Source organism: Vanacampus margaritifer, chromosome 5 (genome assembly GCF_051991255.1).
Source record: "Vanacampus margaritifer isolate UIUO_Vmar chromosome 5, RoL_Vmar_1.0, whole genome shotgun sequence".
NCBI classification, from domain to species: domain Eukaryota; kingdom Metazoa; phylum Chordata; class Actinopteri; order Syngnathiformes; family Syngnathidae; genus Vanacampus; species Vanacampus margaritifer.
This window is the reverse complement of record NC_135436.1, coordinates 30187485-30203457: the sequence shown is the minus strand read 5'-3', so window position 1 is coordinate 30203457 and position 15973 is coordinate 30187485. Positions and strand designations below refer to the sequence as shown.

Sequence of the window (15973 nt, the reverse complement as noted above, 5' to 3'; positions counted from 1 at the left end):
CTTACACCCTGAAACTCTAAACCAACCCTAACCCACACTTACTGGACTAAACTGCTTTGAAGAACTGTATTTTACAGATTCCAAAGTCCAATGGATCTATCCTTCACCTTAATCCTCCAATCCTTAGCCCCAATTTCTACCCTAACATAAGTGGAGTGAGCCACTTTGAAGAAATGTGGCTACAAGGTTCTTACCCTAATCCTAACCCTTTAACCATAATCCCAAAGAAGAAATGACTCCAGAGGGGTGAAAATGTAGCATAAAGAAGGGGCATAATAGATGCCATGCATGCTCGCAATTTCTTTTTCCTTCCCCGAAAGCAAACGTAGTCCTATCCTGTCGCCATCCACTCTCTGCGGCGACCACTGGGGTAACCGGATAGCGCAGTGTTGGCTCTCACGGCAGCACTGCCAGACCTCCTCCAGTCCTGGTCTGCCCTCAGCGCCAACAAACACAAGGAGCTCTCTTTCTACAGCAGTCCCCGTGAGAGAAGCTGGCAAAACAAACACTCCCCGCGCACAAGGTCCGGCCAGCGAACCGTGTCGTTTCTTGAAAGTGAGATGAGGGAAGAATGAAAACTAGTACGGATGATTGCCCCTCATTCCCGAGACATTATTAGGCGTCATGTAACCATTAATTGAATTGCGGGCCGGTTGGAATATGCGGGCTGCCGCAATTTTTCTCATTAGCTGGACCCTAGCATAACGTCAACGCCGGTTGAAAATGTGCTTGGAAGATGGAAGCTGATGATGGGGCCCAGCGGGTAATTGGACTCGCCATCCTCTCATTAAAGGGGGCAAAGCGATACAGAAGAGAAAAAAAAAAATTGTAACACTCAGTCGGAGGAAGGGGTCACTTCCTGGGCAGGATAAAAGCCTGCTGTTAAATAAACGCCTCTCACTCCATCCTGACGGTTTGGCAGATAAACAACATTTGATGTTGCTCGTTACCAGCCGCTGCGGACGCGACTGTCGGAGGGCAAAGGCCAGGGAGGAGCATGGGAGCACTTCGGCGAACTGGTTAACGATTACAAGAATGAAGCAATCCAAGGTCTCCCGTGTTTGTTTGGACTACCACAGGCAAATCCATCTTGTGTGTTCTCCTTGCCCTGCAGCACTCATCCTAACCCTTACTTAGTAAATGACACATGGACGTGTGTCGTCAATAAGATACATAAAATGTTTCCGCTGAGTCTGGACATGAAGTGAGCAGAGGAAGTCGTGTCACGGTGTAATATTCAAATAACAATTAACCCTGACTCACTCAGGCAATAATTTCAGGAATACATTGAAGCTTCAGCTCGTTGCTAAGCCAAGTCAAGGAAAAGGATTCATATAACACACCAGTCTTATTCCGCTAGGCTTCTGAGCCTGGTCCTGGCTGAGTTCAAAGCTCTAGCTTGAGTCACAAAGTAAGTCCAAACTCGAAGAAAACAACCCGGCCGTGTTCACACTCGGGAAATCTAAACAACTTCTGGAGAGTTTACAGCTTTTATTCCAACAGTAAAAAGCAAAGCGTGGTTTTGGCACGGACGCCAAGCGCTTTCTGCACGGCTGAGCTGCCGTCTGCTACGCGAGACAGAAACATTTCAAGCCGCGAAAGCGCAAGCGGGGAAGACGACAACAAGATGAAAGGGTCAACTGAGAAATCCTGATGACTTCCTCACGAAAAAAAAAAAGAGTCTGATTTTCAGATTTCACGCAGGGAAATGGGAATGGAGATATACATTTCTCATCCACTTTTAAGTTTTCATTTGATTAGCGATGACAGAGAGCGGCTCAACCGCGTCATCGCCTGTTTGCATTAGGCCCAAAGCAAAGAACCCCCGATGGGTTCTGACTCTGCGGGGGTGACGTGTTCCCATATCACCTTGCGGGATACTCAGCATGAGGGCACGCTGTCAAATGGAATAACTGGCAGACACTCAAGCTACCTTTAAATAAAAATTCAACACCTTCACAGATACCAAACTCTGGCATAAGTAAGACATTTAACATTAATATTCATGCGCTGTTCATATGCAGTACTTCATTTGAAGCCTCCTGTTTACATCCATTTAGGATTATGTAATTGTTTCACTTTAAAACAGGTCAATCTACCCCACCTGGAAACTGTAAGGTTAAGATCGCAAACCGAGTGCATGAAATCATTTTCCAACAGTGATTTAAGAGTTTAAGCGAGTGTTTATGATTCAAATTTAACGTTAACAAATGAGAAACCAATCAAAACCAGAAATCTACATTTCAGTTTTATTGCCTTTGTGCCACTGGCCAAGACCTGATCCAGAATCCACATGCAAATGCCAAAACGCTACCCAAAATACACTCAATGTCAGGAACACACATGCAAAGAGCTAAATCTGTCTGACGCTGGAAAGACTTGGGCCACTGACAGACGCAGGAAGGCTTGACGCACACACGCACGCACACACACAAAAGATACAGGGTGTCAGCAAGTAGGGAAAGTCCAAGAAGAAAAAAAAAAAAGAGGGTGATGGATAGCCGAGACTCGCTGCGCTGCCTGTGCCAATAATTACAAAAAGAGCGGTTGAAGCACGGCGTTTACTGACGGTCATTTACAGCCTCGTATGTCATCAAATGCCTTTGGAGCGAAATAAAAATAAAAGGCTTCTGGTTTTATTAAAGGCTGATTGTTTTTGACAAATGTTAATCACCTTCCGAGCGCACTTTAGCAGACCAAAACCCGACACCTGAAAACTCTAATGTGGCCCTCATCAGCTGCTGTCTGGCTGCAGTCCAGCAAGGAGACTTTCTGGGTCACCTCCCTTCCTCTCTGGGGAGATAACGCCAAAAAGGCAACAAGGGGGAGGCCAGCGAGAATAAGATCAAAGCATGTGAACCAGACATTGGATCTGCCAAACAGGGAGGATTTATTCAGAAAAGTCTGGTCCCAAAACAGGGAGTAAAGTTATGTTTTCACCAGGCAATGCTTTCAATTGTGACCAAACCACTTATTGGTAGGATTCTGTTGGGTTGGATCAGTAACATCCCTACTGAGCTGACAGAGTCAAATCCATTTAGCGTTGCTTCAATGGAACCCGACACACAAACACAAAACAAATTTGGGTTTACTGTTCCAAACTGTACAGTGGTCCCCCAAACCCCAACCATATTGAACTGAACCACGTTGAAGAAGCATAGTTGCAGGTTCCAAAGTGTACCAGTGGCCCTAACTCCGACGTCTAACCCAAACTGAACAAGACTACAACGCTTTGAAGAAACACGGCTTGTAGTTTCCAAACTACACTGTGGCTCTAATAGCGCACCTTAACGCTAGCCCCTTAAAGCTAAGCCTAACTTTAACTCCATCCTAACCGAACTGGCCTCAACACCTTTGGCGAAACCTGTCTTATAGGAACACCTGATGTGAAAGTAATGCATATTTTAAGGTTGTAATGGAGCAGGACACAAGAAGCAGGACCAGGCCTCCAGGGGGCCAAGACTACGGGGACGAACCAGCTGCTGAGGGCGGAGAGATCACCGCAAATAAAAGTTTAACGACTCTTCTACAAGACACGGCACAACTCCGTCCTCCATATGGAGCTGCGGCAGGCCTTGCTTCCTGCTGTATCTCCGCAAAGGGACTCATCAAACTTCTCAGCTGCTCCTCACTAACGGTGTCCATCTGCTGCCAAGTAACCCGCCCTGAACAAGGGCTCGCATTCCGGATAGCCTCCTCGAATGCTCTCAAAGTGCCAAACACGCTTGATTTGCTTGATTTCATTGGAGGGTCTTTAACTTCCTGGGTCTTGTTCCCTCTGTGAACCCCCCCCCCACCCCACAGGATCCCAGCTGGGCTTAAGCACACACTAACGGGTGTCCTCTGAACAAATATTAACTCCTCATCCAGGGAGGATTGAGTGGGATTCTTCTTAAAGTGAGTAATTGGGGAGGCAATAGAAGGTACGAGGGGATATCCTATTAGCGGCATTAGCTCTAAACCAATTTGCCCTTTTCTAACTGTCACTGCTGCAGATTCTATATCAACAAGTAAAACGCAGCCACCAGTTACTCACACATATGCAAATCTATTCTAAATGCTATTTAAGATGGATATTTACTTACCTTTAGAGATCCAAGAGCATTGTTGACAGGGGAAAGGCATCAGTGGCAGACATAGGGAAGAAAAAAAACAGAAAACATGGAATTAAAACAAGAAAATAGCAACAAATCTTACATGATAAATTCGGCAAATAAACGATATTGCAACGATGGTATTCCCATGTGTGCATTCTGTGCACTGCTAACTCCTCTCCCCGCATCACCTCTCCCTCTGACATCTGCTAATCCCCTGACCCCTGACCTCCCGAGGAAATGCACTCTCTCAACCTTGACCATTTTCCATTCTTTATCCCGCCTCGCTGTATGCCTGGCGGATACCTATTAGCCATTATCATTCCCTTTATCCGCATCCAAGAGAAACAATTTAAATTCCCGTGCACTGACATGCACTCACGGGCTCAACGCAAGCAGGGTACATAAGCTGAAAGGAATAGACTGCCCAACAGTTGGATTTTGTTTCTTTGTGGCGGTTCTACACTTAATACCAAGCCAGGAACTCCCATATGGATAATACTTTTTTTTCCAGATGATGTTTGTACTGCATGTTCCCTCGAACCCAGTTGGTCACATTGTGCCACCTGCTCAGAGACCGATGCCAACGTATCTCTCTATGGATGAACATATGGTGTGTCTAGACTGCATCTTAGTGGCTGGAAATATAGAAAAATGTCCACACAACCCCAAAAGCATCCCACATCTTAAGTGCAACTCTTCTACGGCATTCTTCCTTTTTTTTTGCTTTGAAGTTGTCATCCGCTACCCGAGCAGAGAGGCTGGCCCTGTACGATTATGAGAACATAATAAGAAGTAGCTCTCTCCATTAAGGGCGACATGAAAAGCCGAGGCAGGAATAAAATTGTTCCTGCAAACTCAGTGGGCTGTGTAAGCTCTTTGACACCGCATGTCAGAAAACATGATTTGAAACAGTAGCATTGCTCCACGGAGGCGGAGATTATTCGGGTGGGGTATTTTCTACTCAGTTTTGTTGTTTGTTCAGTGGTATAATGCGGATAGTCTTGTAAACTAAACTATAGTTTGATTGAGCCAGGAGGATGTAGAATTTTTCCAAGTGCGTCATCAGTAGCGTAAAAGCTCACATAAAGTCACTCAGTCTTATTATGATGATGAGAATCACATCTCACTGATTGTGCTCTTTTGTGCCGAGGTTAACTTGATTTCCAGTCAACCTATCTAGTTACCTATCCATCCTTAAAATGTCTAGTACCCACCTACCTACCTACAAAAACAATAAAGCTTCTCTTACCTAACTAGCTACGCATTTCAAATGTCTAACACCTACCTGCCCTAATGATGCCAGTCCCAGAATGCCAGAGCCAAAGAATGAGTGGATTATCAGGTATGACATCTTTAGAAATGTGCAATGACGGTGAGAGCATGAAATCAATTCAGCACCGATCTTGTGTTTTGACATTAACGCTACAGACACCATGAGGGGCCAACTCGCGATCCCGTGACATCAGTGTATACTATCTCTAAGAAAAGCACAAACGTTAGGCACGCCTGTCTGAAAAGCTACGTGCTAACAGTAGCTAACCAAAAAACTAGAATCCTCCATCTGTACTTACCTATCAGACTGCTTACTGGCCTACATAATTATTGATGAATTAACAAAGATGAACACATTTTAAGTATGCTCTTTACTTGACACACCGTCAGGCTGCTTCCGGGATGCATCCACATGTATTTTCCGTACTATTCCATATTACTTTCCGCAGCTATTTAGCCACACACTGCGGCAGCGATGCCATGACCACACTACGGCCATAATGCTGCTCTCCTACCCAAAAAAGAAGAGCCGCAAAGACGGAGAGGAAACGGCACCACCCTCATCTCATTTCATGCGTCTCTTCCCTCAGGCGGGCTGCTCCAGTTGAAGTGAACGGAGGTGGAGTGCTGCGGATTTGCCTGGAAAATATCCGAGAGGAAGCCGCTGGCCTCATCTCTCTCAGGTCAGCGTGCTAAACGCTTTGAGAAGCCCCCACCGTTCCTAAGTAAGGATAACCAATCAATTCTGATAGCACCAACCCCCACCACCGCCCCGAGGCAGCCACCATCATGGACGCCGCCAGTCCCCGCTTTTGCCAGAGAGTGGGAAGCTTATGTGCTAAGAAGACTGCGGTTAATTGCTGGAGATGTGACCTCGAGCAGTCGGGATTTGATTTGGAGTTGTTGCGGTTGGACGGGGATTCTGAGGCCGATTATCTTTACAATGGGAAGGTATACAGCCCAACTCTCCTGTGGGAATGAGCAGATAAGAGCTTCCTATTAACGGGGAAAAGGGAAAAGCTGGGGATTTAAACATCCAGTTATGTCAATTGGAGATGTAAACCTTAGTCACAATTTATGCAGACATTCCTCGAGTTAGGTCCGAGTTACGTTCCTACGCTGGTGATGTAACCCAAATTTCGACCTTAGTCGGATTTCACCATTAAAAGTCGATATTTACATCAAATTCAATTGTACAGTATTTTTAAAAAACAAATTCCCGCGACCCAGAAGGGCCAGAACCAATATTTCACATTCATCGCTGACGGACGGCAGAACGGAGCTGAATATATAAATATGACGCGCCTAACAAATTTTAAAATGGCATGGTTACCATGGAAAATAAACGAAAATAAGATGCTACTGACAAGGCACGGGCGCCGTAAGGATGACACGAGGGTTAAAAGAAAAGGAGACGTCACTACACTTGTTTATGTAATCAAAGGGAGCCAAAATAAAGCGCAACATCCACATTGAGCCAATTATCTTTGCTCAAATATGCAAAAGTGGACTTCAAAGAAAAGAAGATGCATATTTGTTATAATGACATGTTTCCCCCCCAAATCCTGCTTCTGAAGGCCCAACTGTGGCGCGTGCTTATTTTGGGTCTTGTCGCGGTAATTAAACGAGAACCCGTGATGTCTTTGCTGTTATTTTTACGCCAGCCATCCGGGCCAGGATGCTACAAGGCCGAAGGGGGGGAGACCACAGCGAAGCGACTCGCTCGGTCCACTGGCGGTTTCTGGAACCGGCACGAATACAGCTCGGCCACCCTTCTTTCCACCCTCGACTTGACTGGGGCAACACGACGGCGAGTCATTCGCTCCGACGGGGCCACTTTGTGCTCTGACCTTAAAACGGTTGTAATTTTCCACAACGAAGAAACCAGGCCTACGCGCACACAAACGCGCACTCCCAAAGATTTGTGCTGGTTCTGCTCCACATCTGCTTCTGTGCTGGTTATTAGTGCACACTTAAAAATACACGTCCAAAAATAAGGCATCTGCACATGATCAAAGTCTCTCTGCTGTGGTTAAAACAAAGCCGAGAGATCCAAGCGAGGCTGCACAAAAATGTTTATCCTGAAGTGAAAGACAGAAGGCGGAGGGAGGAAACTGACAGCACATCAAAAAAAAAAAGGCTTGGTTCGTAAAAGCAAAAAAGCAGAAAATAGAGTATTTACACGCAAGTCATTAACTGAGAAGAAGGTGAATTTGAGGGTGCCTGGTGCTCATTTGTTTGCGTTCAGACTCTCGCCTCGTCTCCTCTCGCAATTATGGAATATATTTAGCATGTTAACGCTCGCCTTAACACACACATGCTGCTGCGCTGAGGTCAAAGGTGAGGGGATGCATAATGAGGAGGAGCTCTACAATAAAAACGGCCGCAAAAAAATAAATATATCAGCGATCAATTCCTCTTCCAAGGCCACACTATTAAACTGCATGAAGATAACGCTAAGCTATATTATGTGTTGTAATGAATAAAAGTTGATCAATTTCTGGGGGGGTCAAGGGGGTAGAGCCACAGTAATAAAGTGCATTAAGATGACACTAATCTGTATGTGTTATTGAGAAAATGATTTATAAGATTTTATTGTAAAAAGAAAAAAATAAAGGGGAAAAAGCTTCGGGTGTATCTTTAATGCAGGTAATTTTACTGCAGCATATCAAAGCAACCCATGCATCGCTTCCACTAAATACATTTGAGCAGCATCGGGTTTGAGACGCAGATTTTATTTGGATCGAACACTTAATCCTGTTCTCATTTTCATTTATCAGAAACATCAATAATGTTCCTGGGTCTTTTTTTTTTTTTTTAGAGCTGCGTATGAGAAAAATGCAAAACTTTTTCTTCCATGCCGTGATGTCAAACACCAAAAATGAATGCGACAAATAAACATGTGACTTATCAATCCCAATGTTTAATGACTACATTGAAACGTACAGTGGTGACAAGCGACACATGTTGTGTGGTATTCCATACACTCCTCGCTCGAACCCTTCAATTAGCTTCCCAGGAGCCCCTTCCCAACCACCGGGAGCAACGAGACAGCATCAAGCAGTGACGGGCCGCCCGCCTGCAAGCCTCCAACAATTGGCCACAATTATAGACGGCTACCTGCCCTGCCGGACCCGCCCACGCTTGAGCGCGGGCCTCATTACTTCCACTGGCATCCACTCGACCGTGAGTTGCAGCGGCGGGCCGAGCCGTGAGCACTTTGCGGAAGTCAAGCGGAACCGCAGGAAGCGGGGAAACGTTCCAGCGAATCTGCTGTTTGGAGAGCCAATTAGATTAAAGCAGGGCGGGGCTGCGGCCAAAGAGGACCAATTCACAAAACATCTGCTGCCAGAATGCCAAAGTATACGTGATGAACTTCTGCAGCAACAGGCAACCTACTCGAATCCATCTCATATATAAAAGCGACACTCAACGGAAGCCAGCGCCATCTAAAAATAGCCGCCTTGCAGAGGACAAACGCGGCGATTATTTGCGGCGTTTGGCTTTTCCCGCAGCTGAAGCCTTTCGCTTTGGCTCGGGCACAAAACCTCCAGCTGCGCCTTTGCCACCATATGCATGAAAAAGGCCCATCAAAGAGCATATTTCTTTCATTCCAGGCAATTTCCCTAATCCCCGATGAGCTGCAGGGGAGAGGAAAACATTATGGATGGTTGGTGGGGGTAAGCAGGTGGTGCGGAGAGGGGAGTTTTGCTGGGGAGCGTCCTGCTGTGTGTGCGTGTGTGCGCGTGGCTTTATCTCAATGTGTTATTTTGGAGCATTTCTGAGTTTGCAAAAAAAAATTGGGAAGATATGTTTGCTCAAGGAGAAACATCCAAGACATGTGGACATTAGAATAGAGCTAAGTTGGAAAAGAGCTTGTTGCAATATGGCCCTGGCTGATCTCTTATACTCTGCTGCCACCTGCTGGCCGTTTTTTCGTAATAACTACCATTGCTTTAAGTGACCTCTTCATGTCAAAAGCTGCATCAAAGCCTTCTATTTACTCTTGCATAAAAAAATATATATATGTGTAAGTATGTTACGTCTTCTTCTTGCGTGAATCAACGTGATGACGTATATTTCGGAGGCAACTCGGTCCGGGCACGGTTTGGTTACAGTAATGTGAGTGTGGGCCGGAAGGGGGGGGGGGGGGCAGAGGGGCAATCAGGCTTCAGCACGGTACAGAAGTGTGAGTGCACCCTTAGAGACACTAATATGGGAACCCTCCACCACATTTGTGGAACCAAAACATATGACATTGAAGGTTTACAACACGAGTCTCAGACTCTAGTTCTCGAGAACCACAGACCGGCATGTTTGATAGGTTTAGCTCCTCAAACGCACCAGATTCAAAAGATCAATGTCGTTATCAGGCTCCTGCAGAGCTTGCCGATGAGCTGATGATTTAAATCAAGTATGTTGGAGGGGAAACATCAAAATCATGCAAGACTGTAGCCCTCGAGGAGCAGACTTTGACACCTGCTGGTCTGCAGCAACCACGATGAAGTCCATTCAGTTTTATAGAGACTCGCAATTGTGTTCATCAAAATGTTTTAACTCAATCCTGATCCGGCAAATTCTGTCCAGTCCATCTGCTGCCACACCCCAACCGTACCCCACCAGCCAATAGAACTAAAAACAAAAGGTTGTTATCCTCCAAAACAAATGCAACACAATCGCAAGCTAGTAGCACGTCAGCATCTCGTTGGAGAACTGCCAGCGTTTGTTAAAAGAGAAAAAATGGAAGGCCCGATGACTGGTGGATTTTTCATGTCGTTGAAGTCAGGGTGGTATAGTTGGTTGCGGGGGCGCCCTGCAGAAAACACTCCATCCAATTTCCCCCCACGTCACCACCAGCGAGCTTCTGACAGCTCTGAGATGTGAGTGGCAATAACGAGGCACAGTGGGCGGAGTCCGCTGTGTCAGCGTTTTCTTCCCTGCTCTGACAAACCTCTGGCCTCTGGAGGGAGGCAAGGAAGGGCACAGAACAGAGGGAGGGAAAGAGGGAGGGGGGGAGGGTTGGAGGGTGGTAGAGGGGGGTGCCAAGGGACAAGTTGTTTTTTTAGCAAGTGCCGTTGCAGGGCAATCTGTGCAACACTCATCTTTTATGTTTTGATGGTAAATGTTTGGGGAGGGTTGTGCTTTCCACCCTTCCAAGGTTAGCTGCGGGTTCCACATTCACATTGTATCAGAGGCACTTCATGTTTTAAGGCCTGAATATGTGGGGAAGCACTACAGCCCACAGAGGGGTCAAGTATCAATCACTTGCTTTTGCATTTGAATCAGACTTTTTCAGTTGCGACTTTGCATGCTGAAAGTCTAAAAAGGTTACGACCTTTATTGCCGTAGATGTGAATAGTCATCTGTGTCCGTGCATCCTGTGACTGACAGGTGACCGGTCCAGGGTGTGACTACAGATTTAGCACCGAGTCAGCTCTCACATAAACTCCATAGGAAGGGAATGAGTGCTTTATTGCACGTTGACAAATGAGCTTGGCACAGCAGCTGGGAGTTATTTGACCAAAATGGCCAACATTAAAAATATATAAATAAACAAATAAATAAAAATGGACATAATTAATCTAATTCAAAAATAAAATACAAAAAAATTATTATAAATGGAAAAAATTGTATATATTCATAAATAAATAAAGAAAAGTAAAAATAAAGGCAAAAATAAAAAATACGATTAAAAAAACAAACAATTAATGTGGAAATAAATACAAAAATAAACATATAAATAGAATTAAATATCAATAAATAAATAAAAACGCTCTGCTCTCACATTTTGACAGTTTTGGTCCTCCATATTGCAGTCCATAAGCTCCCTCTTGGATGTACTTGTGTGGCTTTTCTGCAGGTACTCCGGCTTTCTCACCCTTCCCCAAAAATGTATTTTAGGTTAATTGGAGACTCCAAATTGGCCGTGGGTGTGCGATTGGCTGACGACGACTCTGAGTTCTACTCAGCTTCTCGCCCAAAGCAAGCCGAGATCGGCTCCAGCTCACTTGTGAACCTCAAGAGGACAAAGGGTATAGAAAATGGACGTACAAATTGCTAGTGCCTGTAGCAAAAGGCGAAGCAAACTAACACGGAGGTCAACTTGGAGTGCAGATAATGTAGTCAACCGATGGATGAGACAACGACAATTAGATACAGAGCTGCTCATCTTCTTCCACGCATGGAATAGCAGCTACAAGGGAGTTTCCATTACTTTTTGGCAAAGCATCTTGGCACCGACAATAAATAGGAAGGGGGCTGGTGGGGTGGGGGGCCAGAGGGGAGGAAAGAGGGGAAAATGAGAAATGGCCAACTTCCAAGACTCCTATCCTTCTCTTTATCTGAACCTTGCCCTCACACTCTGCCTGGCCGGCCGCCAGCGAGACTGATTTATTATTCCCGCATACGGGTTGCATCCTGGCTCTGGCGTCTCTGCAGCTCGATTGCCTTCTGCGCTTCTGCTCCGTGTTGCAAACGTCATTACTCACGCTGTCTGCATGGCACAGCGCATGCATCTGCCTCTGTTTCTACGCAAGCGAGTCCATCTCTCTATATGGAATAACAAAGTCGTCAAACCAATAGGAGAGGTTTGATTAAACCAAAGTAAACATGGAAATAAACATGCTGTCGGATTGCAATTCAAGCAACCATCTGAGGGAGATGGTTTTTTTTTTATGAATCATGAAAGCAAATAAAATAAAATAAATTATCCCTGGAGGTTGTTTTTTGGCTATATTGTTGGCTCTATTGATCCTCTTCTAGGACATCATTCAATGTTGGCAATATTTATTATTGGAAATCCCATTGACATGTCTTGGAGAAGATTTGGTACAAATTTGGACGAAATTTGCTATCTTAAAAAAAAGGCCATCATCTTTTACTGATTAGGGCCTGAATGTCGGTGTGAGGAACCTAATGGTAGGCTATCACGACTTTTTTTTTTTTGTATTTAAAACAATCGTTAAATCAGCTTTTAGGGCCTTTAACATACTCCAAAACAGATGTGGGCATTTTCTTTCTTTTTTTATTTTTTTTAATTTTTTTTTCTTTCTCACGCACGCACGCACGCACACACACACACACACACACACACGCACGCATACACACACGCACAAACACACATACAAAAAAAAAAAAAAAAGGGAGAACAATGATGATGACATGTCAAATGATCAATACTGAGATCTCCCAAAAAAAAAAAAAAAAAAAAAAGATGTGGGCATTTACAGTGTCTGTCAGTACCGACGGGAGGTCCGTGGGTCTGTTATTGACGGACTCACATTGTCGCTGGCAGACTGACAGTAACTTTGAAACGCTGACGGAATAAGCGCCAAGGAAAGCGATTTCCGGCTGTCGCGAACCGAACGCTGTTACCCTTGTAACCTTTTTATTTATTTATTTTTTTACTGAAAGTCCTAAAATAGCAGTGTGGAAATTGTATTTAGTTACGAAGGAATTAGTTATTAAAAATAACAACGGCAAAGTGACGGAGTACTGACTGGGGTGACCTGGAATGATGACGGACTTCCGGGTCCAACGCTGGCAAATGACGCAAGTTGACTGACGCGTCCGCCTCTGCTAAAAAACTCATCAAATTTTGCTAGCATGTCAATCCCGTTGATTCTGACCAAAAGTGTTTCATATAAAGATGGTTCCTCACTGAAGAGAACCTTACATTGTTGATTGTGTAACTGACAGTTGTTTGCATCATAGCACAGCTGCTTTCCAAAATGGAGGCAAAAGACTGAAGACCCCGAATTGTGCAACTTGATCACTTCCACTTCTCATCAGAGACCCTGATATGAGGTCTTAGCCTGGGAATTTAGCAAGCAGGTGCTTGGGAAGTGCGGAGAGGTCACATATGCACATCACTGCAATGAGATGTGGCTTGAGGAAAGATAAATCTCCAGCAGCGCGACAACTGCTGGATATGACAGACTGGAATTGCCACAAATTGCAAGCGTTTTGACCCCAGTCGAGACCCCGCGACACCCACTGCTCCACCCCCTCCCTCTTTGTTCTTATCCAGACTTTTTCCTGACATGCAGGTATGGGCCACCCTGGACTCGTCAGCTCTGGAACTCGTGTGCTAGAACAGGACATCAAACGGTCGCTGCTCCTATCAAAGGCAAGCCCACTCGGATGGCGGGGAAACCTCACTGGCAACAACGGGATCGGGGGCTCCCTGTGTCTTTTAGATCACAGAACAATCGCACTTGGAGTGCAATAAGCTCCCACCGTGACATGAACCCAAATGAAAACACACAGAATCCATGTGGAGATCAATGTGGGATATTACAGCGTGTTGATTTCCTTTTGAAACTTCCTACGAGCAGATTTGTTTGGTCAGATTTCCATTAAACAAGTGCCATTTGCATTAAGAGTATAGAATATAGTCCAAAAGCCAACCGCGAGCGTCTTCTCTTCTTTTAATGACTTTTTAATCACCCTTGTCAAAACGGCATGACGCACTCCCCCACAATATCCCAAGCTGCGATATTAAAACCAATGCTGGTAATCTTATTGGGATGTTTGACGACTTGCATTATGGCAAACATCCTCCTCGTCATCTCATCCCGGACCCCCCTTACTATGGAGGACCAAAAGTGCCGAAATTAAAAAATAAATCAATGACTAAATAAATAAATAAATGAGAAAAAAAATATAAATATATATATATATATAAAATTTAATTCAAAAATTAAATACAAAAAATAAATATAAATGGAAATTTTAAAAAAAATCTGTCTGTCTGTCTGTCTATCTATCTAACTATATATATATACAGAGAGAGAGAGTTTTTATTTCCATTTATAGTTATTTAATCTTTGAATTATATTTTTTATATCCGTTTTTTTTTTTCACTTTTATTCATGTATTTACTCATTTATTTATTTTTTATTTTTGGCACTTTTGGTCCTCCACACCTTACAGCCTCTTGCTTACCCCCCCCCCCCAGAGAACATCTGATCCCGCCCAGATTTGCCCTCGCCCTGACACTGGTGGCTATCGGTGCTGTTGCCAAGGTGCTTTTGTAAAGAAATTGCTTCTTCACTTCTTCGGATATTCATACTGTTAGAGCGTTGAAACATTTCAGATTTATCGCCGTTCTCTGTGAAGGTGAAGTCAAATGAGGTGTCAGCACTCGCGGTGCGAAGTGCACAATGTGGTGCAAGGGCACACGTCGGGCTGATGAGAAGCCCGGCCTTGAGTCGCGCGACACGGCAACACAACAGGTTTGCTAATTAGTGTGGCACGATGTCTTCATAATGACAGCTAATCACCTGAGCATGGCAGCGACCATACGGCGACGGATGGACGGCCACACTGCCTGAGCAACAACCGGGGAGGGGAATAAAAGAAGGTGAAAGAAGAGGGGGGAAAAAAAAGGCTTTCACGGCTAAAACATGCATGACAGAATTGTGAATTGTGCTTCTACTCTCAGGTGGCATAGTTAGGTGTTGCACCTCGGATTAGAGGCAGCTCTAATTAGCCCGCTGGGCACCGCTGGGAGGGGGGAGGGGCCGGGGGTTGTCTTGCAGCGACAGCCATTTCCTGCTCAAATAAATCATCCGTCCTAAGCGCACGCAGTCTCAACACTCAATACCTGAATGCCAAATCTTCCACCGTCCGCAACACATATATTTACCAAAATTGATTCGACGGTGGCTGAAGCACCACCCGATATTCACCCGCTCATAATAGCACACAAATCTGATAGTTGCAAGCAACAGAGCACAACGCAGTTAGGGACACATTTGCGCTAATAGGATGTGCTACAGAAACTTCATGAATAAAATCCAATTTGATTGACACCGTCAAGGTGACATTAATCATTAGTAGTACCAATTAAAGTTGCAGTCTGATGGTATTTCCATCTGCGTGGTGAGTTTTAGTCCATGTTGAGGCCTTTAAAATAGCAATTTATCAGCTGTAATAATAACTTGAGCTGCGAGCAGATGCAGTAAAAAGGGCCCTCGCAACCCTGGCCACGTTGGGGTACTCACACATAGGACATAAACCCTCCCAAAAATGTTTTTTTTTTTTCCTCTGTTTTTCTTCCAGGAGAGCTCAGTATTGTTCATTCGATTTGACATCATCATTGCTCTCCTTTTTTTAAAAAAACAAATAAATTAAAAAAATTTAATATATTTTTTTTTATTATTATTTTTTTTAAATATATATACATATATATACATATACACACACATATATATATATATATATATATATATATATTTTTTTGTATGTGGGTGAGTATGTGTATGTGCGTGTGTGTGTGTGTGTGCTTGCGTGCGAGTGTGTGTGTATTCATCAGTTCACCTAAAGCCCATTAAAAAAAATCCCATACTAATAATATAATATAATAATAAATTGCCAAATGCAGAAACATCAATGTAAGTTATCACGATGTGGTGGCTCTCGCTAACAGACAGAATTAAAAATGGTTTTTTTTTGTTGCCAAAAATAGCATAAGTTTTCTTTGCAAATGGTGCATCACCACGACACATAAAAAGCTTTCAGTAACTTTTCATCTTAAACATCTTTAGATTAAACACCCAAAGTTTGACGACGATCGGATAAACTCACTAGGAGGAGTTAGT

General features: G+C 44.3%; 1 protein-coding gene across 14 annotated transcripts in view; it reads right to left on the bottom strand.

Annotated features, from left to right (window-relative positions):
- The window catches only part of robo2 (roundabout, axon guidance receptor, homolog 2 (Drosophila)), a 342596-nt gene that overhangs the window by 110182 nt on the left and 216441 nt on the right, over window positions 1-15973 (bottom strand). Inside the window, exon 1 of one of the 14 annotated variants that reach the window (XM_077565208.1) lies at window positions 4086-4203. The exons of the other annotated variants lie outside the window; for them this stretch is intronic. Within the exon in view, the coding sequence (XP_077421334.1) occupies window positions 4086-4125 (40 nt within the window). The 5' untranslated portion in view covers window positions 4126-4203. Of the gene's footprint in view, window positions 1-4085; window positions 4204-15973 lie in introns of those variants that run through there. 14 annotated transcript variants of the gene reach the window in all.